Below are 24,421 nucleotides of genomic sequence, written 5' to 3'. Positions count from 1 at the left end.
GCATTTGACATCTAGGAAACTACACACAGACATGACAGCTAGCTCATCGTGAAATGACGTCATCCTTTTCCATACTTAAAATCGCCACATTATACACCAATATTTCGAGCACATTTGCCGGATCAATCTACGATCCAACAGTCATCATAGTACATAGGGCACCATGTGCGATTGAGCAGGAACCGAAAACGACGAAAACAGTTGTTGTATCGACTAAAACCGCAAACGAGATGAACATGAAAACTGGAACAATAACATATAAGCAACATCTTCAGCGATGATGGCATCTCCTCCAAAGTACCTCGGTCCTCCCTCCATATTGTCTGCTGCTTCAGGCCTATTGCAGGCTGGCAGGCATGCGCGCCTTTGGCGTGGTCGCGGCATCCGTCGCGTCCCCAGTGACAGGGGCTGGGGACGTGCCGGGAGGCGCTACCACGTGCACAGCTGCAGGGGCACCCTCGGCCGCTGCGGCCTTGGTTTGATCGTGATCTGGCACTTGCTCAATCTCCGCGCTGTCCACCTTACTGCCAGTGCTGCCAGTGGCCATGTTCGATGGACTCGTGACAGTGGTGTCTGAAGGGTGGTTGGTGGTTGGCTGGCCAGGTGTCAGCTGTGCTGGTGAGCGCGAGCCACCAACCGAGCCACTGGCAGTGGTCGCGATGGCGCCACTGGCAGCGGCTGCCACACTGACAGATGCACCCGGGGCCAACATGGCCTCCCCTTCCATGGCGTCGACTGCGGCCACTGGTGTACGCGGTGGAACAAGCGGTAGGCTGCTATGTGGCATACGGGCAGTGGAGGCGAGTGGACCGATAAACTGCGCTGGGCTCAGGGGGGTTGGTCCGGCGGCCAACACACTGGCACGCGGCGAAGTGGGGTTCTCCTCGGGCCCCTGCACGGGTACCGCAGCGACGCTAGCTGGTAAAGCTGCGGCACGCTCTCCAGGCGTCTCATAGGCGGGGTTGGTCGCCACGAAGGCCTGGCGTGTACTCGCACTGCCAGGCCGGCCGGCCGCTGGAGGTGACGACATGGAGCTGCTGACCTCACTGGTGCTCGGTGAACCACTTGGCAACACGGGCAAGGGCCCCTTAGCACGACGCCGAACCACAAAGACAGCCACAACTGCTGCCACGAGAAGGCCGCAAACCACACCAACTACGATGCCCACAATATACATTGGTGTAGCGCCCTTGCTCCCATTTCCACTTCCAGTACCGCTATTGCTACTGCTTTCACCAGTAACAGTACTGCTGCCGCCACTACTAGCACTGCTGCCACTGCTACCAGTGCTGCTGCCACCAATACTGGGGCTGCTGCCACCAGTATTAGTACTGCTGCCACCACCACGTGATGGAGATGACTCTCCATTTGCTGGAACCTCTGTGCTGCCCCAAATGATGCTTGGTGGAGGTGGTAGATTGGGGCTAAGTACAATTTGATCTGGAGGTGGCGGACTGGAAGCCGCCGGTGGAGGTGGCGGACTGGAAGCCGCCGGTGGAGGTGGCGGACTGGAAGCCGCCGGTGGAGGTGGGGGACTGGAAGCCGCCGGTGGAGGTGGGGGACTGGAAGCCGCCGGTGGAGGTGGGGGACTGGAAGCCGCCGGTGGAGGTGGGGGACTGGAAGCCGCCGGTGGAGGTGGGGGACTGGAAGCCGCCGGTGGAGGTGGGGGACTGGAAGCCGCCGGTGGAGGTGGGGGACTGGAAGCCGCCGGTGGAGGTGGGGGACTGGAAGCCGCCGGTGGAGGTGGGGGACTGGAAGCCGCCGGTGGAGGTGGGGGACTGGAAGCCGCCGGTGGAGGTGGGGGACTGGAAGCCGCCGGTGGAGGTGGCGGACTGGAAGCCGCCGGTGGAGGTGGCGGACTGGAAGCCGGTGGAGGTGGCGGACTGGAAGCCGGTGGAGGTGGCGGACTGGAAACCGGTGGAGGTGGGGGACTGGAAACCGGTGGAGGTGGCGGACTGGAAGCCGGTGGAGGTGGCGGACTGGAAGCCGGTGGAGGTGGCGGACTGGAAGCCGGTGGAGGTGGCGGACTGGAAGCCGCCGGTGGAGGTGGCGGACTGGAAGCCGGTGGAGGTGGCGGACTGGAAGCCGGTGGAGGTGGCGGACTGGAAGCCGGTGGAGGTGGCGGACTGGAAGCCGCCGGTGGAGGTGGCGGACTGGAAGCCGGTGGAGGTGGCGGACTGGAAGCCGGTGGAGGTGGGGGACTCGAAGCCGGTGGAGGTGGCGGACTGGAAGCCGGTGGAGGTGGCGGACTGGAAGCCGGTGGAGGTGGGGGACTGGAAGCCGGTGGAGGTGGGGGACTGGAAGCCGGTGGAGGTGGGGGACTGGAAGCCGGTGGAGGTGGGGGACTCGAAGCCGGTGGAGGTGGCGGACTGGAAGCCGGTGGAGGTGGCGGACTGGAAGCCGGTGGAGGTGGGGGACTGGAAGCCGGTGGAGGTGGGGGACTGGAAGCCGGTGGAGGTGGGGGACTGGAAGCCGGTGGAGGTGGGGGACTCGAAGCCGGTGGAGTGTCCGGCGGTGATGGAGATGGTGGACTAGGTACCGTTGGACTGTCTGGTGGTGGGGGTGGAAATGTAATTCCAGCAGTGCTCCAGTCTGCTGTCGGCACGCCAATGGGCTGGATGCCAAGAGTGCTGGTTGCATTTGGATCCGTGACCGCTGTTACAAAAGCATTGTATGCTGCAGTCAGGTCTACCGCTACAGCCGAGGATGGCGGGGGTGTGGACGGTGGTGGTGTGGACGGTGGTGGTGTCGACGGTGAGGAGGTATCGGAGGCACTGCTGGAGTTGGCTGCAGTGATGGCTGGGTCAGTGACGACAGGGTCAGTGGGATCCACAGCGGCCGAGACTGTATTATCAAGCAATGGATCGACGGGAATGGACTTATCTGGTTCGAGGCCAATCGTGGCGCTTACGGAGCCAGCCACAATCTTCGCCACATAGAGACGGTTCATATCAATACCCATTACAGCTGCGAGGTTCTTCAGGAAGACCGCCTGCTGTGCGTAGAAGTTGTCAATCGTTACAGCGAAAGACTGTGAAACCTGCGATACATAACATCATCATTTGTGGATACAGTCGTTAGAACCAGTCAGACTGCAGGCTGCTCCATGGCTGCCGTACTGCAGCAGTGAAACCCATTGTACCCGTTGCATCCTCCCGACCCAGGCAAATCTCGAGGACTACATTTGCATGAAGTGATACAACTTACCTGCCTAGCACCCAACCTAGCCAGGTGCAATCCAGCAAAAGCGAGAGCCAGCCCTGGTGTACACAACCTGCTACCCTGTGATCCAGCATGCCCCACAGCATGTCCTGGGCCCCACTCACCATCACAGCGCTCTCAGTGCGTGTCTCAACCGTCATGCCACCCTTGATCTTTACATACAGCAGCGCGTTATCTTGGTCCCAGAAGTACGACCCGTGAGGTGTGCCATCACCAATTCTTATAGGCTTGTCCAATGGCATCACTCGGCCCGTGGTGTTGCCATTACCAGGCGGCAGCCAGGTGAAGCGACGGTTAAGGGTGTAGAGCATATTGATAACCAAGACAATTTCCTTGTCGGGGTCTGCGTAGGGAAACCAGATGCGGAAGCTTTGTGAAGGCGTCCTTGTGAAGTTGATGTACACTGTCTGCCCAGTTGGCACGTAGGTCCAGAAGGTTGACAGCCGCTTCTGACATGTGTACGCAAAGCACCAGCCATGATCCATGGCTGCCGTCACCAGGTCGATTGAGCCAGACACGTTGAAGAATACAGGGCCAAAGTTGCGGTCCTCAGTGTCTTTGTCACGGCTCTCGAGCACTAGCATCTGCGGGTCGCCCCAAATGCCATCCGCTGGCACAGGGTCAGGCTTGTATCTTAGGTCCAGGCCAGCCTCCGCTATGTATGAGGTCGAGTTAACGACGCACTGATACGAATCCTGATACTCAGAGTATGTGCATGCCCCAGGCAGCACGGGTGAGCCCTGATCCATTGGGAACACACGTTTGGACGTGAAGATGCCCGCGGTGGTGCTGACGGTGCCGGTAAGTGAGCCATCCAGATCCCGCCAGTAGGCGTGTGCCGGACCGGCACAGTTAAGCTTGATCTGGGAGCCGTCGGGCCGCGTATAGACCGCCTCTCCACAGTCCGCCTCGTTGCGCCAGTCAGGGTCGGGCGGGGTGTGATAAAACATCCCCTGGTTCACCCTGCAGAGAGATGGGCCATGGGTGAAAGGCAGGTAGGGGGCATGGGGCCAAGGCGACGTTTTTATGGATGTTGCCATGTGTTCAGTGTGTGCATAGCTGGGGCTATAGCTGGGGCTATAGCTGGGGCTATAGCTGGGGCTATAGTTCAGGGCGTCGGGAGCTGGTACAGGCTGGTCTGTTGACTAACCGAACAGTGAAGATGTTTTAGTCTCTCTTTGCAATGTTCAGTCACAGGCAAATCAAAGTCCGCTAGAGTCGTCCTGTCATTCTCCTTACCCAGTGCTGACGTTTTGGACGTTAATTTTGGAGAAATAGTGCGGATAGAAAGCTTCTGGCGCCTTAGGCTGGTTCGCCAACGCATAAGTGCCGCTTTGTGAGCCTCCGCAGCCCGCGGGGCCCAGAAAGTCCGCCAAGGTGATACCGCTGATGTTGAACATGCCCTGTGGTTTGAGGTCCGTGGTTAGTTAAGGGGTTTGCCTGAGAAGCCATAGGCATCAGACAGTCTGGCCCTGAGACAACTGAAACACCGTGCCAAGCCGTTGCCAAAGCTATTCCTAGCGAGTGAAGCACAGGAAGGCGCAGTGTTGTCGCCCCAACCTTTCCATGACTCACATGGATTAGTGAGTAGCCCATGGGCTTGTCGAACGGCTTCTTCTCGGGGCCCACCGCAAACCCCAGTGCAAACTGTGACGACTGCAGGCCAACTGCTGGTGTGAAGGGGTCATACTGATTGAATGACTGGAGGGACATCTTAGGGTGGCAGCCAGGGTCACCTCGCTTCGTGCAGGCAGAGCAGACATCATTGCTCGACTGGCCAACAAGGAGGCCACCGTCCCAGCGCATCCAGCCCTTGTCGGTCATTTCACCATAACGCATTAGATGGATGCCCGCGTGCTTGGTGTCCAGGATATTGACGTCCTTCAGGACAATGTCCGTCGAAACTCCGTGGGTGGAGATGATACCGAAGTCTGTCAGGCGAAGGGTCCAGCACAGACGACGGCATCACGTCAATCCAGCGGCCAGCTACTTTTGTGGCGAATAAGGGAACAAAATGAGATCAGTCGAACAGAACCGTTGAGAAAACGAGTTGTGGCCGAGTTTATGAGATGTGTCTGCGTGTTTGCGTGCGTACATCTATAAAATTCACCCTCCTGCCGGTTTCTACAACACAATACCATGCAACCTTGCATGGTCTCCTTTCCTCGCCAGCTGGCCGATGCTCAGCCTTGCACTTACCCCAGTTCATGTATGTGGTGAAGTTCGTCAACTGTGCACAACCCTGGAGGAGTGCCTCGGGACTGGCTTGAAACCACAGGCCGGCAAGGGATGAATGGGCCGTGTTGTTGCGGAAGGAGCCATTTGTGAAGTTGCTGCACGGTAAACCGTAGTACGCAAAGCCGTAGCGTTCCGAACCAGCTGCCACGTTGTCAGTGACCCAGTTAGATGCGTACACGATGCGGAAGGACGACGGCATCCTAACATCATTACCACTCCTTTCAGTCATATTCTTAATGGTGCCGATCACGAGGTTGCTGCGGATAACGTTGTCCCTGTCGTCACATAGAAGAAAGGCATATTTTCATTTCATGATCCGACTACTACTGCATTAATACAAAGCAAAGCAATCCTCTTCTCACCTTGTTTGTACGTCTACACTGTGTTTGTCGAACGCTTCGTACATGATGTTGTCGGCCAGGGTGACAGGGCTCGCAACTGAGGGGTTGCCATAAATGAGCACGTTCGAGGCCATACCATACAGCAGCACGCTGCCTTTAACAAATGATGGATTTGGAACTGCGGATACCGTTGTAATTTTGGTGACATTGTCCGTACGCATCACTGTAACTGGCGCCATGCGGTCAAAGTATATGCACGCGCGATCGTCAAAGCCAGCCTGGCCGCAATAAGCCATACCCATACTGTCAAAGCGGCCTGTGGAGTTGCCCGAAACCACTACGCGTGCACCGAACATTTCTCCATTATACGAGTGGGTACTCTCGCCATCATCCGCAGTAATGAGGACGTTGGAAGAGACCAGGCCAACCTCCGCGCGCATATCCACGGTGGGGCCGCCGGGATAAGCTTTGACCCGCGCCCCATGGGGGTGGGCCAGCGGCGAGTCCAGCAGCAGCTGGGAGCCGTTGTTGCGGATCCCAGTGATGATGCGGAACTCGCTTTGATTCCAGTTAAACGAGGTGGAGGTAATCAGGATCTTATCACCGACACTCCAGCCGTGGTTGGGGTCCGATACATTAATGGCATTGTTGCCAATCTGTGCCGCGGATCCTAACTTGATCCAGCGCTTACGGGCCTGCATCCACAGAGCACACAAGGTTGCGGGTCATAATATGAAAAGGGGGATTATGGATTACAGTTAAGCAGGCCCTTAATTTCCATAAGATTAGGAAAAACGTGAACTTTACTTTGCTTCACATGTACAGCAGAAAACCAGGGAATCTGGAAATCACACGCACAGCGAGATATCTGGGACGAAACTGTCATCACGAAGAGGGGTTAACCTAAAGCACGGCAGGGAAACGGGTGTCCAGGCGATGTCCTAGACCTGACCTGGCCGTAACTGTGCTCAGCCATGCAATAAAAAGTTTGCCGCGTATGGAAATACACCCACCGGTTTGCCGTACAGGTTGATTGTGCCTCCTGCAAGAGCTGCCAGCACCTTGGAGCCCAAGTTGAAGTTATTATCAATGCCATAGTCGGGTGTGTCGCGAGCACCCTTCAGCCGAATAGTGGCCTTGGCGGGGTGCGGCTCCGTGGCGCTGCCAGCGCTCAGCACACCCTGGCCCATGACAATAATATAGGTAGCGGTCAGGTTGATGTCCCGCGTGGTGTCAAAGCGTAAATTGCCCTGAACGGTCAGCGCCAGCAGCGGCGGTGTTGACTCGTCAATGACCAGGTCCCAGCCGTACGGAATGGTGACGTTGTCGCCAGCTACTGGTTTGCGGAAGTTGTTCACGGCGCTCGTGTTCCAGGTGCTGGTGTTAGACCAGTACAATGTGTTGTTGCGTGTATCCACAACGGCATCGGGTACATTGGTGCACCCCGTGTTAGGGCAGGTGAATGCCTTCATGTCGAGAGCAGTATCGAGGCGCCCATCAACGAAGACCGTAAACTTGGTGTCGTAGTACGAAAGATTACTCCACCACCAGGAATTAGGCGCCTTGGTTTTGTTGTAGTAGAACATGCCGTGGGTTGAGTTGGTGGGAGGCGGCATCGCGGTCAAGTTGTTCCACTGGTCGTTGTTATTGATTGAGAAGTGGTCCTTGACCTGAATGTGCTTTGTGGTAATGTACACGTAGTCACTCGTGTTCATCAAGTCCATCTTGTGCAGCCTGGAGAAAGGTGGTCATCGGGTTGGAGGGTAACCAGTTAGTTATGCCATGAAATCTCAGTTTGATGTAGGAAGATTTTCAGGTATGTTACCCCACGTACAGTGCCCAGCGTGGCTAACGGCATTCTGCACACAGGAAGTTTCAGACAACTTGCTGTTGACGCAGGTCATCATTACGCGTCAATCACTTCCGAGACCGACCCATGCCCACCATGCCCGGCTTCCTTTCACCCTGCTATGCTCACTCGTATGTTTCTGGATCCACCCGGAAAGGCATGTCCCACTGCACCCAGTAGTCGCGGGCAGTGGCGATTGTGAACTGGTAGCCAAACTCGTTATACTTGGTGAAGTGCACAAGAGAGGAGCGATTGGTGGCCACCGACGTGAGGATGAGGTCCTTGATCCCGATGGACTGCGTGCACGCGGCGTTGGGCGCAAGCACAGCACGCAAGATATGTTGGTCGCTAATAAAGCGTGGAGGCAGGGCTCCCTCGCCCAGAATGAGCACCAAAGCAAGCAGCCAGATCCGGCTAGAAAGGACTAACAATGGGCTCCCGGAGGCATCTCCTCAGGGCGCATCCTAACCTGTAAAACGACGCGCCTGTTGTGCGGTGTTTCATTCATAACCTACCTGGGGTGTGTGGTCATGAAGCATCACGCGGCGGAACGACAAGCCGGGGCTGCAATATGCTCCGTTGTTGCTTGTGCGTGTGTTCCGCACATACTTGCATTCGTTGGGATCAAACAGCTCGCTTTCGACCGACGAATGCCAGGTAGCCCCGGGGCCAAGAGTTACGTTGGTGCCCACATTAGGCAAGAGCGAAGCGGGCAGCGACTTGTTGTTCAGTAACGTGCCGTCTGTGTCAAGGTAGACGCCCTGGTGGCCCCAGCTCCAGTATGACATCATGGAGCTGCTGTTGTCTGATGTGATGATAGAGATGTTGGCTGTGAATGTGGTAGAGCCGCCCTGATGGTCCTTGCACTTGCCGCATGCCTCCAACATGGAGAATAGCGTGCAGTCATCCCAGCCCTTGAAGTCCACAAATGTTACGTTGATTAGGCTCATCAATGCAGAGTGCTTGGGGTCGCCCTTGACGGGACTCTGCGTAATGATACCCGCCACACGGCGGCATGAGGGCCACTGACCAGCACTACCGCGCTTTCCAACACTGGTGCGCGAGTAAATGGTAGCATTCACGATACCGGCCATCTCTGTGATCTGCACCCCCACACGGCTGCGGTCGTCGACAACCCATGACAATTCAAGATCGCCACCATGGTCCTTCCCGTTGACAACGTGCTGCTGGGGCCCACCACCGTTATCGCCTGCTATCACGTTGACAAGCTGCACCATGCCAACCTGTATGAGTGTGTGCAGGAACACCTCGTCGCTGCCTTTCCAACGGGTAACGATGCATGATTATGGATTGTAATAATACCTAGCCTACTTAGGTAAACTAGGGGGTTTGGCTATCGGATACTACACTATATACATTATACCCTATAAATAATTTTCATATATTATATATTACATCATATATATTACATTATACAGATATTATGTATATACACAGAAAAACATAAATGCAGCATGTGGCGATTTATATATGTTATAATATACAATAAGCAATATAAAACAATTATTATACATTATATGTTATATAAATATACAATATATATTATGTAATATATACAAATGGTATAAATATATGTATATATATACATGAAATATTTTGTATTCTCCGTGATGGGGGGAAAGATGGAACCCCTCGCTACCTGCCGTAAATAGTTCCTGCAGAGGATTTCGCGCATGTAAGCAATACGTCTGTAGCATCAATAGTCAAACCCTCCAGTTTACCTAAACAGGCTACATACAGTACGTGGACGAACTTGACTCGGATCGGGGTTATGCCAGTTCACACGCACGTGCACGCATTGTACGCATTAAGATTCTGGCATTGCTAAAAAGATAGCGTACAATCAAAATTCCAAAACTAATTGAAGATATTACGGGACATTGCTGCAGCTAGTACGGGACAACTCTTCAGCTGAGGAATTGTTTCTGCTATTCATCGATACTATCTAGTGGCTATGATCATACGATAAACGGCATTCGAAGGGCCATGCATATGAGGGTGCAGGACGATTGTCAACGGGGTCATCAGGCGCTAACCAAGCATGAGACTAGCAAAACGCGGCAATGGCACAACTCACTGCTGGATGTCTTTTTGCAGCGTACCTGAGTGCCGACGGCGCCCTTCATGCCGTTCTTATAGGCCACCAGGCCGTTAAACACCGCAGGCACTTGCTCAAATGTTCCAGAAAACCCGTTGCAGGGTACGTTACGCGGGTAGAACTCTGGGTGGATACGCAGTCCATAAAACATGCTCGAGTGGGCGGTGTTGTTGGTGAACTCTAGGAGGGGTGTAAACTTGGGGCAGATGGTCGTCGTGTATGACGGGCCCTCGGGATTATCCTGTAAAATGAACAGTAGCAAATAGCGGATTCCGTGTTTAGGAGGACTTGCGGGAGATGTCAATAGATGGGATCACATTTCTCCTCCTCAGAAATACAAGCAATTTCTATGGCAATACAAAACTACCGATTACTATGACACTGCAAAACTGGGCTGCCCCTTGCTGGAAAGCCTAGAAAGGTCTCCGGGATGAGACGTCGTACTCCCCACCAAACATCATCCGAACAATTTGACAAGTGCATGTGTACGCTGTGGGCTTACCAGCATGCGATACCAATACCCATAAGCCGCCGAACCAGCAGCCACGTTGTTGCGCACAGTGTTGTTTGGATTGGTAATCCAGAAAGCGGCTGGGCTGGTATCGGTGTTGAGCAGCGCGTCTGATACCTTGACATGAATGGCCAGGTTGCCTTCAATGAGGTTGCCAGACTCGATACCGTCCTGCAGTACATAGCGTCCTCCGTTTCACTAACCAAAATAGCTCGGAAGAGCGTGAGCGAGTCAAGCACAAATAAGTCCAATCCTTAGCATCCACAGCCAAGCTGCTGCTGTAGTAGCTGGCTGCTGAAAAGGCTGGCGGAGCACGTGGCGCGTATTTTTAGACGACATGCCCTACCAACTTATTGGGCCTTTCAACAAGGTTAATGTAGTAGCTCTCCGCTGAAAAGGCCTCTCAACTATGCTGGCGGACCGCCTTACTGCGCATTTGTAGGCGAAATATGTACCGGACTATGTATAGCTGCTGCAGCCAAACAGGGCCAAACAGATCGTAGCCGCCTACACAGAGCCTTAGCAGCCTGCCTGGCCCTGCGGAAAGCCCCAACGAGATGGTAGGGATGTGTGTCGCACTATCTACAGCTACCACAGGTGCTTGGAACGCAATCTAGCGCATATATGTATTGATGTGTGCCGTATTACTGTACGATAGCTACCACACGCCATTAATGGCGGTTTAAATATTTAAACCCGCAGCTCACCTCCAGGAAGAACGTGTGCCCCATGGTATGGTACGCCGTGACGTTCTGGATGATGGCGCGGTGCGTGCCGTGCACGGTGATAGCACGGTTGTATGTGTGGTGGATAGCGCAGCCACGAACCCATGTCTGCCATGCCACGTCTCCCATGAGGTGCCAGTGCATGGAGTAGCGTCCCAGGCGGAAAGCCTGGCCGGACTGCGTGATCTCAATGTTGTCAAAACGCACCAAGCCTTTATTAGTTAGGTATGACGGCGAATTAACCATGACTTGCACGCCATACATATTCTTGGCGCTGGTGTAATCACCCTGCAGCAAAATGTTACGTGTGAGCACGGCCACCTCAGCGCGCATGTCCAAGGGGGTAGATCCCTGCACGCTGTGCAGCTCTCCCAAGTGCACGTATTGAAGTGGCGTGTCTAGCGTAATGACGGTACAGCCAGACACGGTCCTGTTGTCGAGCGCTGTGATGGTTGCCTCATCCACCTCATTCCCGTAGAAGCTGCTGCTCGCGATGACGATGCGGTCGCCAACCTGGATTTCGTGAGGGATTGGCAAATGCATATATACATCAAGCCAAAGCGCAAGCATAGCGCCTGATATTCAGAAAGCCCCACATAGAGCAAAGCAATGTGACTACGTACTGCTCAATACTGAGGACAGATTCCTTACCATTACAGTTATGACGCAAGTATTGGGGTTCGCAATTATTTCAGCCCCCCTTAGTCGTACCTGCCAATTAATTGCTCCGTTGACGACAATGCTGGTGTCCCCTGGATCCGCCGTCCGGTTCAGCTTGGTATAATGCGGGATCTTGGGCTGCCCGAAGAAGGTGACGACGCCTTGCCGCACGGCCAGTGCCTTGGCGCCATACATCGGAAGATCCCTGCTATTTGGGGCCCCATGCATGGTAATGTTGGCGCGGCCGGGGTAGGGCTTCTCTGCGCTACCAATGGTGAAATTGCCCCCCTTAACAATGATGTAGTGAGCCTGCAGGTTAATGTAGTCCTTGGTATCATCAAAAACTAGGTTGCCTTCCAAGACAATCACATAAAGTTTCGGCGGGCTGATATCCAGGAGGACCGTCACGCCAGCTGGAATTACGACCGAGTCCTCGTAGCCGGGCAGGGGTCCACCACCCCACGTGCTGTTGCGGCTCCACACGTCGATGTACTGGTACTGAGCCGAGCTGCGTGCATAGCCACGGCCCTGCTGCAGCACCGTCACCGGCAGCGGAACTCGAAGGATGCTGTTGGGCGGCTTACCGGTAGTGCAGGTGATGGCGGTGCTGTTGACGACCACAACCGACTGGCAAGCGACATCGCCAATGCTGACAGTGGTGCTCACGCCGGTACGGAAGTCTGCGCCCGTAATAGTGACGGGTGTGCCACCTTCAGTGGAGCCGCGCGCCGGGACAATGCCGCTCACTGTCGACTCTAGGGCTGGGTCAAAAGTGAAAGTGAAGTTCGACAGGGTGGTCTCGTTGGTGCCGGCAGTGGGCGTAATTGACAGCGGCCACGTCACTGGGCTCACTGGCTTGGTGTCCAGGGGACCGGTAACGCAGGTCAGCGATGTAGCGGTGCTGCTGATGACCTTGCATGTGCTGTTGCCAAAGCGCACCGATACAAGCGTGGTGTTGGTATCGAACCCCTTGCCGGTAATGACCACGGTAATACCACCAGCACTCCCGCCAGTAGTTGCAGACATAGCACTGATGGTCAGGGGTATAGTGTAAGCAGGCAAAAGACCGCAGCCAAAAGGCTGGATGCACAGCCATAGCGTATAAGTCGCGGCTGGCATGTAAGCAGGCATGGTGCAGGAAATCGCCTCGCGATAGGTGGTGCTGGTGATGTTGAAATCCGTGACAACTGGGTTGCGGCAGGGCAGCACCGTCGGCCCGACCTCAAACTCAACCGTGGCATTGCTGGCGCCGTTCTTAGCAGCCGGTGCCGTGATAATGTTGTTTAGCGTGCCAACTCCCGATAAGTACCAGGTCAGCGACAGGGTTGCACCAGCGTCGGGTGGTGCAGATGAAGGCGTCACGCCAGACAGGGCGGGCGTGCGGCCACCACAAAAGTAGAGGAGCTCAATGCTCGCAGTCGCAGCGTATGTGCCGTTGCTCGTGTAATATACCCGCGGCTTATACCGCAAGTTGACTCCGCTGATACTGTTGTTACCGGCGAAGGCTTCAGGATTAGGCACCTTGAAGCGTGTCAGCCCAAATGATGCAGTGAAGCCGTCGCTTGCCAGCGGCACAAGATTCAGGCGTGACGAGTTGACAGCCTGGCACGGTGGCGAGTTCGAAAAGCCTGAGCCACAAAAGACGGTTTCCCACGCAGCCGTCATGTTGACTTGAAGTGTCGTATCGACCAAGTCCTTCACAAACCCATACCCGGTGATGTTGAAGGTGCCGCCACCAAACAGGGAGAAATAGCACTTGGAGTTGGGGTTGTTAAAGGTGTAGCTAAGAACCCTGACCGTATAGGTTACGATTGGCAAGTCCGTCGCAGCTGTCGCTGTGGGGCGTGTAAGACCCAGGCCCTCAACCATAATACTAACAGGCCACTGCCCAGCCGGCAAGGCGGGCGCCGTGCAGTTGATATTGGTTGTGTTGGTGCCGTTGACCGTCACCGGTGCGACACCAACAATGCTGCACAGCCGGTTGGCCAGAGTGACGCTGATCTGGGACGCGGCGGGTAGGCTTGGGTCCGTCAGGAAATCGCCAAAGATGCTCAAGGTTGTGTTGGTGCTGTTGAAGGTGGGCTGCATGATGCCACTCAACGTAATCCCGCTCAATGCTGACAGTGACGGTGTGCGATAAACTGAGTACACATAAGAGCATGTTCTGTTGGGCGTCTGCACCCACGACGGCTCAAACGGCGCCTTCGGCTGGCCTGGCAGAACAAGTGTCAGGTTGGTGACGGGACACTGTGTCACGGAGTCAATGCCGTTGACTGTAAGCTTGACTGGCAGTGGCGTTCCTGGAGGTACCGGTGTAACCTTCTGCCACTCCAAGTAAGCGAAGGGTCCGCGCGCTCCATTAGGTTGCCTTCTCGAGATCACCACAGAGAGATAAGCCCCACCATTATACTCCACGTGCGTGACGACCAATTTGCGCAGGCCAGGGTACAGAATCGTGTCCAGTGGGGTATTGCGACCGCCAACCAGGACATCGTCGATGTAAAGGCGTGCATCATCATCAGCATACATGTAGAAGGTCACGTTCTCCGTTACAGAAATCTGCACAGCAGTGTAACGGTCACGTACACAATTAACTTATATGAGTCCTTGCAGTAGGATTCTGACCCAAGCAGTGCAAACAGACCTGGTAGTAAAAGGTAAAGCGAGCAGCCCAGTAATCAAAGTTGATCACGCCCGGCTCTGGCGACATGGTACCCCACGAGAAAGATGTCCCTTTCTCAATCCGGGAAATATCTGCGTGCGAAGTATGGCAGCGGTCATCGTCATCAGCGAACAATCATTGGAGTACGTGGAAGAGAAGAGGATTTTGAGTGCTGAGCCAGGCGACGCATGAGCTAACGCATTTGATGGGTATGTAGCGCTCGAAGTACGAACAAAACCCAGTCCAGCTTAATGCATGCTTGCAGAAACACGTCATGCCCGCATGCGGCCCTAGTTCCAGTAAGCAAACCATAGAGTACCCCGTAGCATAACAAAGATGTATAAGCTTACGGGGCTTTGTGAAGCTGAAGATGTCGGGCATGGAGGATGTTGACACTCCCAAATTCCAGTACTCAGCAAACACGTAGCCGTTCATGCCTGGCGCACGACAGGTCACTTCCGTGCGGTTCTTGACCGACAATATGGGGCAAGGTAAGTCAGCAATCGTTATCGCATTGGCGGTCAAGTTGTCCGGACCGACGGCCAGGCCGGCGCCGCCAACTGAAAGCACCAGCGGCAGCCCACCCGCAAGCGACCCCACATTCCTGGTTAATCTGTCGATTGAGGCCGTAAAGGTAAAGGTACCTTTGCCATACGGATCCACGGACTTCTCGCCGTTCGCCTTGAGCAGGAGAATCGTGTAAACACCCGGTGGCAGATCGGGAGCATCGCAGGACACGTTCGTGCGGCTTGAGATAATGTTACTCCCGGCGCCCTTGAGCACGCCACCCTGCAGGAACTGGACCTCGGTCACCATGTTAAGGTAGCTGCCCACGACTGTGATGCGAGTCCCCAGGCTCCCGCTGCTCGGGTACAGATAGTCCACAGCAGGTGTCAGCTCGGTCGAGTACCTGTTTGCAGAGAAATGGACCACGTAAAGATGTTTTTAAGTAAGGAAATCTAGGCCACTAGCCACAAGCGATAGATGACTTACCCAAAATTACATGTGGCGGCACCTGCTGCATCGCACCGCGCCCGGGCCGTCTCTGGCAGTGACCAGCAATACTCCTGCAAGAAGCTTGAGTTGTAGCTGGAGTCGCAGATAACAACGGAAACCGCGCGTCCAGGGGTGGTGTCCACGGGCATCACTTGCTTGGCAAAAGGATCATTAGCGCTCGCGTCAGCGGCCAGGTTTGGAAGCGTCTTGCACGTCAAGGTGGTTGATGTGACCGATGTTGCTATACATTGGACAACACCGTTAAGAAATGTTGTCGAAACTGGAACGGTAATGAAAACGACATTCTCCGATACCACTTGGCTGAAACCCGAACCTGTGATGGTAAGGGTAGTGCCGCCGCCGATGCTTCCCAGATTGGGTGAGACACTGGTGATGAAGAGCTCGAAAAGGATAGTATCGGACGACAATAGCTGCAAGCCCGAGGACAGAACTGCGAGGATGTGGTAACGGCCGTTGCGCAGGGCCGGGCTGATGCACGTCAAGGTGCCTGAGCTGCCTGCTGTGACGTCAGTGCACGGTATTGGCTCTTGGAAGGCTACCGAGGCCTCCGTGTAGTTGGTGAAAGAGGAGATGAACGGCACCATGGACGCGGAGATCACCTGGCTTGCTGTCGCCCCAGTAAGAGACCATGTGATTACACCGCCTGCACCCGGCAGGCGTGCAGGTGATACAGTGCTGATGGACGGTGCTGAGCTTGAAACGCTGACTGTCAGGCCGGAGGGTGTATCTGAATCTATTAACTGCCCTTTTTCGTAGACCTCCGCCGTTACGGATGCTGCGGCGGCGTTCGCCCCATTGTTGCCAGGGTAAATTACCGTCAGCATATTAGGCTGGCATTTGATGATGCTGCATCGCACGCCCCCGATGGTCAGCTTGTTGTTCGCGCAATCAACGTAGTCGAAACCCTTGCCTGTGAAGTTCAGCACCGATATGCCCGCGGAGGACAGTACGGCCGGCGAGGGTGCAGAGCCAGTCACGTAGAGCGTCTCCAGTGTGACATTTGGAGCGCCGTCCGCGAACCCCAGGCCAGCCACGTTCACTGAAACAAGCCGGACGCCAGCAGGCGCCGTGTCTGGGACGTTGCAGGTGATCTGGGTCGCAGTGACTGATGTCACATTGCACAGCGCCGTGCCCACCCGGACCTCCACACTGGGGCCACTGCTGAAACCAGAACCAGTAATGGTAAGGGGCAAGCTCGCCTGGCTGCTGAATGCGAGTCTAGTTGGTGATACGCCTGTGATGCGTGGGGTGGCAGCATCAGAGTACAAAAACCCACAGATGCCGCTTGCATCCGCACAAGCCGATGGCACGCCGTTGACTTGCAAGTTGATGGTCCCAGGTTGCGAAACAGCCAGGCGCAGAAACTCCGTCGGGATGGGCGCGTAGAAGGCGTCAGTGGTGCCATTCCACACAGTCGTGATGCTACCCGTGGGGTTCACACCCTGGAGGTCGCTTGCATCCGCAATGCGCAGCTCCGGCTGATCTCCAGGATTATTGATTGGGTCGAAGGTGATGGTGTAAACGTAGCCGCTGGTACCGTCGCCTGAGACATCAACCTGCTTCGGTGGCGCCAGGCCCGGCAGGCTCCCCAGTGCGGCCTCAATGGTTTCGGAGGAGTCTCCAAGGTTGATTTTCACAGATGCGCAGCTGCTGCCAAAGGCCACCTTGAAGGAGCCCTTCAGGCGCGGGCTAGCGCTACGTGACTCCATTGTTAGTAATACGCCCGGGGGTGTCGTACTTGAAGGCCCGACCACCAGTGCCGGTACGTTGTCCAACCACGAGTAGGTGAAGGTGATGTTCCAGATGCGTGCAAAATAGGCACCTTCACGTGCATTCGTCACGTTGACCGAATAGTAATTGGAGTTGTAACCAGTCACATTTTGGATTGCAGCAACCATCGCTGTGGAGTTGGCAGTTGCTGACACCCGGGATGTAGTAGCGTTGCCGTAAAGCCCCAACAGGAAGTCGCCTGTAGGAACGACCGCAGGGACCGCCTGGGCCCGTGAGACATTAACCGTAAAGCCAGTACCAGCACTCTGTAGTGCCTGAGGCGCAGGAGGAGGATACATAGATGTGACGTTGATAGCAGCGCTGCTATTAGAAGGGCATGTGTTATCCATGGGCGGCGGCGGCGGGGGAAGGAGGACCAATCTCGCTGCAGTCACATTGAAGCTTCCCATGGATCCATCCAAAGCAGCCATCTGCAGCGTCAGCGTGCCATAAGCGCGGGTCTTGCGGATGCCAAACAAGGTGTCGTTCTTGGTGAAGTTTCCACCGAGGGAGGCTTCCACCAGGTCATCCATTGCACCGGTGGTGGCACCCAAGGGAAGGACAATATCCCAGCCGCCGTTGATCTGCACATACAGTCCGATCTGCGGGTCATCCAGGGCAGTGTCATTCAGGGCGCTGATGGTGATGTTGAAGGCAGTCACGGCGGCGCCATCACCATACAGATACTTGATGGCAACTGAGCGAGGAAAAAAGGTCGCAGAGATAGAGATCTTCTGAATTTCTGGTAATGAGTTCAGCCGCGGCTCTGGGACTGGCATGCGCACGGCCAGCTGCGTAAAACCGACAGAGGCGCCGTTGCAGTGGTTCATCTCCAGAAGTATACTCTGGCCTGCGTTCAGGGTGACCTCCAGTGACCGCTGCGACGGGCTTTGGAAGAAGTTGTCAATATACGTCCAGGACTGAAGGTTGATGAGTGTGGTCGATACCAATGCGCCATTGGACTGCAAGGGGCAACCCACAGGAGCAACAGCGGTACACACGGGATGAGAAGACGAAACAGTAATAGGCCTCCGCAGAAGGCGGACCACACAAATAAAGGGCGTGAAGAAACGTTCGGGCAGATCATTCGAACTACTGGCGGTAGCACCATAGGGCTTAGGTTGAAAAAGGGCAGGAGAGCTTTAAGGCAGGCCTTTCGGCAGTCTTGAGCCTGAAGCTGACGAAGGAACGCTTAGACTTGCGGAGGATGGATACGTCACTGTGATTTGTGTACCGCCGTACAGCCGTCATGATCACGCACAAGAACATGGCTGCTAACAAGCAGCGTATTAGGGTCCTCTTCCGTGTGCCGTATGTGGGGCGTGTGCTCTTCAATGACATACCTGTTTCCATGTCCCATTCAGTTGGGCATAGTCATCTGCGGACATGTAGAAACTGCGAGATGGGGGAAAGGCGGGCGTGATTGAGAACGGACATGTTTCCCGTTCCCGTGCAGCGCGATGCTTTCATGCAATCCCATGCAGGCCCTTGCAGTAGAACACATAGGTATCCTACAATTCATGGCGGGGCATACACCCGTCGGTAAGGTTTTTTTATCGTCTATAGACAGGGTCATCGTATTATAGATAGGACCAAGAAATAAATCGTGTATAGATCATGGTACAGATTGGTCTACAGATCGTGCCATGGTAATAGATAGGCCTGGAATAGATGGTCTATGGGCACTCCTCAAATTTACAGACGCCATGCACCGCTCTGCTCGGCGGCGTGCACGACAGATTAAGCAGTACAACGAAGCTACGAAGCTCAAGTACTCTTACCTGTAGTTCCCGGCGCGGGGAGCTGTAAAAAACGCTTTGCTGCGGCTGCAGTAGTACGGCGTGGAATATTCGTTTCCTTCCCAGGAACCCGTCAGCACGGCACGGTAAGAGCCATTCAAAGGCTGCACCTTGATGGTGTTGTTCAGCTGCCAAAGATTTCCATATGACAGCCGCGAGATATTATAAAACTCGTACTCGATGCCACGCATTGCAGGGTACAACCCGCCAATAGGGGATACCGTGGCCGCAGGCTTAGGGCCGGTCACACAGAAGAGCGTGTCGTAAGTGCTGTTCACGATGTCACAAGGCACACCGGCAATAGAGATGGCAATCGTATCATTCATGCCCAGCCTCAAGTCGGGAAACCCACGTCCGGTGACTTTGACCAAGGTGCCACCCGCATTCGATCCGGTCGCGGGCGACACACCTGTAACCTCTGGGTATAGCTGAAACTGGTAAGGCACGCTGTCGACATTGTACAGGAACGACGAAGGGAGGGCAGTCGGTGCACCACCACGCATGCTGGCCTCAAAGTGGATGGTCGCATTCAAACTGGCGGCCTTGCCGAGGGCGGGCTGCGGTCATGCATGGGGCGATCCACAAACACGATACAGGATTTGAGTTGGGTCAACATCTGGATGGTATTGTGCAAGACCATATCCGCCCCCTCACCCCAGATCTCCATGTCCCCGTATGCGTACGCTAGTTGCACTCCACAAGAAGTAATTCATGACCACCGATTGACTCCCCATGTGTCACCTGAGTGTTGTTGCTGTTCTGCGCTGGCATGGTGCACCCGATACGGTACAGGTACGGGCCAAGCCGCGGATTGGTGGTCATGATGATGGGCGAGTCTGGGTCGGCGGGGTCCTGCCTGCAAAGGTAATCGCCGAAAAGAATGCTGCCGACACAATTCATGTCACCCCAGTTTGACTCCACACAATCGCGATACATCATGTACGCGGTCCTGTCGCCGTATATGAACACCTCCGTTCCCGGTGGCCCCGCACGCGGCAAGACTGCCTTGAGAGCTGGGGGCACACGTCAGCACATCGCATGATTAGAAGGATCCCGGCGGATAGCTTAGGGTAACGAAGGAGGACGCGCGGTGAGCGCGAGTACAACGGCAAGGCAGCCATGCATAGGTAATCATGGCGACAAAATTGCATGCTGACATGTCCAGGAACATGACAAGGCGAGAGCCAACCATGGCCCTGTGCATGCATGTCCATCGTCTAAGCTCAGTGCTAGCAAAGAAGTTGGAAAGAGCCACGAATACTCACGCACACATGGTATGTATGTTGTTACAGGGTGGTATAGCTTCAGCAGCGGCCCCCTTTCCCGAGGCAGTTCCCTGCTCTCCCCTGCTAGAGGGGCACCCTAATCCGTTCATCCCATCCGACTTCAGGGTATGCATGCCCAGGAACATCAACACTGCTAGACCCCGCTCTGGCCCTCTGCGTGCGTGTTCATAATAACCCAACCAAAACGAAAAACATTGACTTCATACACATACGACTGTATCCTACTTGGTGTAATATCGTTTGTGTATGTGAATCCTCCATACATGGCGGGTTCATAGTCGCCAACTGAAACATAAACCAGGTAGGTACCGGCTGAGCCCGGGCTGGTTTCGCAGGTGAGCTGCAAGAATGTGCGGCGCAATGTGGCATGTTAGCATACCGCTGTTGCGTTTGGATTATTGTGCACCATCGTAAGGATGTTATGCAAGCGCTTACCACTTCATTGCTCGAGTAGTGGGAGATTATGTTGCAGGGATACGGGCCTATATAAACACTCCTGCTGGTGGTATACATGTCACCAAAATTGTTGCCATATATCACCAGCCTGCGGAGGGAGGCCATGCAATGCTGGTTAGTTATTTTGCCCATGAAGTCAACTGGAAGGCCAGCCCCGCCCACCTGGCGCCTCCGGCCAGACTGCCAATTGCGGGGTCGATACGGCTGATGACAGGCTGGCCAACAGCAACTTGGAGCAAGCTTGCTATGCATAATAATATCGCTAAGCCGAGGGCAAACATGGTCAAGTTTCTGAAGATGCTAATGCATCTATCCCAAGGCTGGAAAGAGGAAAATGGCTAAGGATATCAATTAGAAATATTTGTTGGACCTGCCACTCCATGTGCCATAGGCATCTAAATGAAACCCTGTACGGCACGCAGCAGGATGCGGCCTCCGGATAGCTTGCTAGTCAAGTATGGTCCTCCGACATTAACAAGGCAGGCCATAAGAAATGTAGCTGCAAATCACGGTTACAACAAGGTAGAATACTTGACACTGCTGCTGTTGCTGGAGGCTCGGAGTATTACCGCACATGCTGCTGCATATATTATTATACTTAGGGCCTGGGAAAATTAAATCCCAACCTATGCTTAATTTTTATTTAAATTAGTTCAGGCCCAGCTATATAGTCATGATGATATGTTCCCCATAGAGCTGTTACTGCATTACTTCTTCTATTCCTGCACTACGTATATACCTGCCTCGCAGGTGGCAGCGTTCTCAGCAGCAGGCTGAGGTTTGCAGCAGGCGTTTTACATCAACGCTGTCATAAATCCCAGTTCGCAGTGAAACTTGTAACATGGTTTATATTTGACTCCAAATCATGACTTGGCGACCTAGCGGACCCTCGGGAGGTTACTTTCAATAGTGGTTGTATGCGTCCACGTGCGTGAGGGCCCTCACGGATATCAGAGGGTTTTATCATCTTAGATTTGAAAATATGATTTGCTCTGAAAGAACAGATTATTACACCTTGGGCGCTCTGGCACCAGCCTCTACGAACCGCCATAACTAACATGCAAACGTCTTCCAAACGCTAGTCGTATCACCCAAAATCAAATAGTTAGAAAAAGTCAACCCTGAGATTTAATGATGAAGCTCAAATGTTATGTAATGTTTTGTTACAAGCTCGTAAGGCCCGGACGAGCCTGGACCGCGAGCTCTAGCGTAGTCAAGAAGAAGGAAAGATCAATAAATGTAAATAATAATGAGGGGTTATGAACCCCATCTGCGAGAGAAAACAGTAAGTAGGTTAAGCGACCTCAGGCTTACTGCTCGGCTATCAGGGTGCGTCGCCGCATCCAGATGTTGCGTACGACCTGCACAAGTCCACGCTGATCATCAATATCCATAACTTACTTCATATTAGGCTAGTAAATTTAATTCAGGAGAAATAGAAAGGCTAGTACGGTTTAATCGTACGTACCCTGTCAGTGTTATCAGCTAGGACCTAGCAAGTACAGCATCTTCATTTACACTTTATGAAATAACCTGTGCTTAGAAATTTGCAGAAGACTTAATCTTTGGGTAAAAGGGTACAGAGCAGGGGAATGTCGTATTGCTTGCCGACCTTTAGGAATTGGTGAACGCAATTCCGGAGTTCCAAATAACGCTGCCAGCAATCCTCTAATTTTCACAACTGGTGACAAGCCATTGCCAACTTTGGTAACAGCCAGCGACCTGCCTTCCGTACCTTAGCAAACCGTAGCCGCGGCAGATAGACTACGCCAGCCACAAAACGTTCCTCGACTTTGTCCGGAACGACCCGCTTACCAAGGTGTCTTTAACTATTTATCTATAAAATGAAATATGCTAGGGAAGCTTTTGGGGTATCGCACCCTTTGCAGGTATCCAGGGGGGGCGGGGAACCCCGTCAATTTGCACCGACTAAACACAAGCGAGCGCCATGACCCAACACAATCCCTACAAGGACAATGCCCTGTCCGGTTGCTCCCTCACCCGCCTCGTGCCGAGCTCATGGCCGGACCCGCCACTCCCAACGCTGCATGGATCCCTCCGCCGGGGCCCCCACACCGACCGGCCGTGAACACCCCCCTTCTTCCCTCCTCTTCCTCGCTGACCTCGGTCCTACCTTCACCAGTATGATTACCAGAAAATAAACTCCAAAATTCTTGTCAGGATCGCTCGGATACCTGGCCCCCTACAACGTTTCCAAGTTCTTCCGTCCCTCTACCTCCGCCCCTCCTTCCTCCTTCCTGTTTCCTCCTTCCATCCTCCTTCTTCCCTACAATTCATCACTGCCGCCTCATTTTTCGGGGATAAAATCTTACTGGATTGTAACCCGGACGCTGCAATATTGGCCAAAATTATATGGAATGCTCAACTCGGAGTTGATCAACCGCAAGCTAATAAGGGTCCCCCAAAAGAAGATTGAAGGAATCAATTATCCAACAGAAAACATTTTGATGATAATATTTTTCGGCCAAGAAAGCTAGGCTTTAGGTTTCGGGCCCGGATTAGGTTGTATGTGATGAAAATCACACTGCATATGTATGGTTAGCCCACTGCATCGCCATACAAATGTTGGCGCTTACTGCTGCCTGGGATTACACCTCTGATACAGCAGGGATGGCATCCCATTCGTGAATCATCAATTAGGTATAACAGGAACTACGAGAATCGAGACACAGCTAGGGTTTCCTAATCCGGGATAGATAGCACACGTTATTATAACGTTTAGTAGCTTAGTGGAACTTGACAAGTCGGGTGTCGGCTTCCTCGAAGCCGGAAAAAGGGCGGGGGCCCCCTGCATCCGTACAGGCCGGTAGCTAGGGTAGTGTCAACATGGTGGGAGCTGTGCTTGTTGCAGCAGTGCTGATGCTGTGGGAGCTATGCTTCCGCCCCACAGCCGCGAGCTTCATCGCGACACACGGCAACTCTTCGGAGGCCCAGAGCATTTGCCCAAGTAATTGTACAAACGAGCAGCTTGCGTAGTTCGTAGAGGAATGAAAGCAAATTTGTCGGCCTGCTGGTGGCATGTCGGAATGCCCGTGCGGACAAATGGTAACGCAAGCTGGGTGTTTGAGCTATCAAGCGCCGCCATCTCAGAATTCAATTAAAAATACGCGGCACCTTTTGAGATGAAATTTAGCCCGAGAGGCCTTGATGTGACTTTGACCTCGGTCAATGGAGGCAGCCAAACTTATTTGTGCTCATACGATTTTGGTTGGCTACAGGCGAGATGCCTTGCAATAGAGGATTTATTATAGTACCAATAACGCGTCTCAGCCGGGCGAGATATTATGTTTGGTACACACACACACACACACACACACACACACACACACACACACACACACACACACACACACACACACACACACACACACACACACACACACACACACACACACACACACACACACACACACACACACACACACACACACACGCACACACACACACGCACGGCCCCGCCCCAAAGGATTATTAGTTGTTCCGGCAAGTGCAAACGAGCAAGTACGGTTATGCATGGTTGGCTGGTCTGCGATTTCATATGGTCGCACATGGCTCGTAAAAGGTGACTCAGCTGTTCATAGGGAGGCTTCGGCTACGTAGGGAGGCGGAATCACATACAATTAACTGTACTTGTACCATGGGCCGGCATCTGTAATTAGCTTATCAATTCGCTAATCAATTTCATGACAGCAGCGATTTGGGCAAAGACAGCAGAACAGATATGGAGAGTGGCGCATTGATGGTC

At 54.0% G+C, this 24,421-nt stretch overlaps 1 protein-coding gene across 1 annotated transcript; it reads right to left on the bottom strand.

Annotated features, from left to right (window-relative positions):
• Positions 1–337: 337 nt before the first annotated feature.
• On the bottom strand, positions 338–20,936 carry VOLCADRAFT_92358 (uncharacterized protein; the record flags this gene model as incomplete). Its single annotated transcript, XM_002951681.1, has 23 exons — positions 338–1,122; positions 2,776–3,040; positions 3,327–4,185; positions 4,462–4,625; positions 4,798–5,153; positions 5,422–5,735; positions 5,823–6,496; positions 6,815–7,535; positions 7,780–7,946; positions 8,166–8,894; positions 9,774–10,010; positions 10,272–10,451; positions 10,988–11,518; positions 11,717–14,224; positions 14,310–14,419; positions 14,678–15,237; positions 15,321–18,076; positions 18,458–18,509; positions 18,896–19,470; positions 19,655–19,926; positions 20,509–20,539; positions 20,635–20,743; positions 20,818–20,936. The coding sequence occupies 23 exons, from the start codon at positions 20,934–20,936 to the stop codon at positions 338–340; spliced, it is 13,074 nt and encodes a 4,357-aa protein (XP_002951727.1).
• Between the last annotated feature and the right edge of the window lie 3,485 nt (positions 20,937–24,421).

The sequence above is a fragment of the Volvox carteri genome (assembly GCF_000143455.1).
Source record: "Volvox carteri f. nagariensis unplaced genomic scaffold VOLCAscaffold_25, whole genome shotgun sequence".
Taxonomy (NCBI): Eukaryota; Viridiplantae; Chlorophyta; class Chlorophyceae; order Chlamydomonadales; family Volvocaceae; genus Volvox; species Volvox carteri.
Note: the sequence above shows the minus strand (reverse complement) of the source record. Positions and strands in the feature narration are given on the sequence as shown.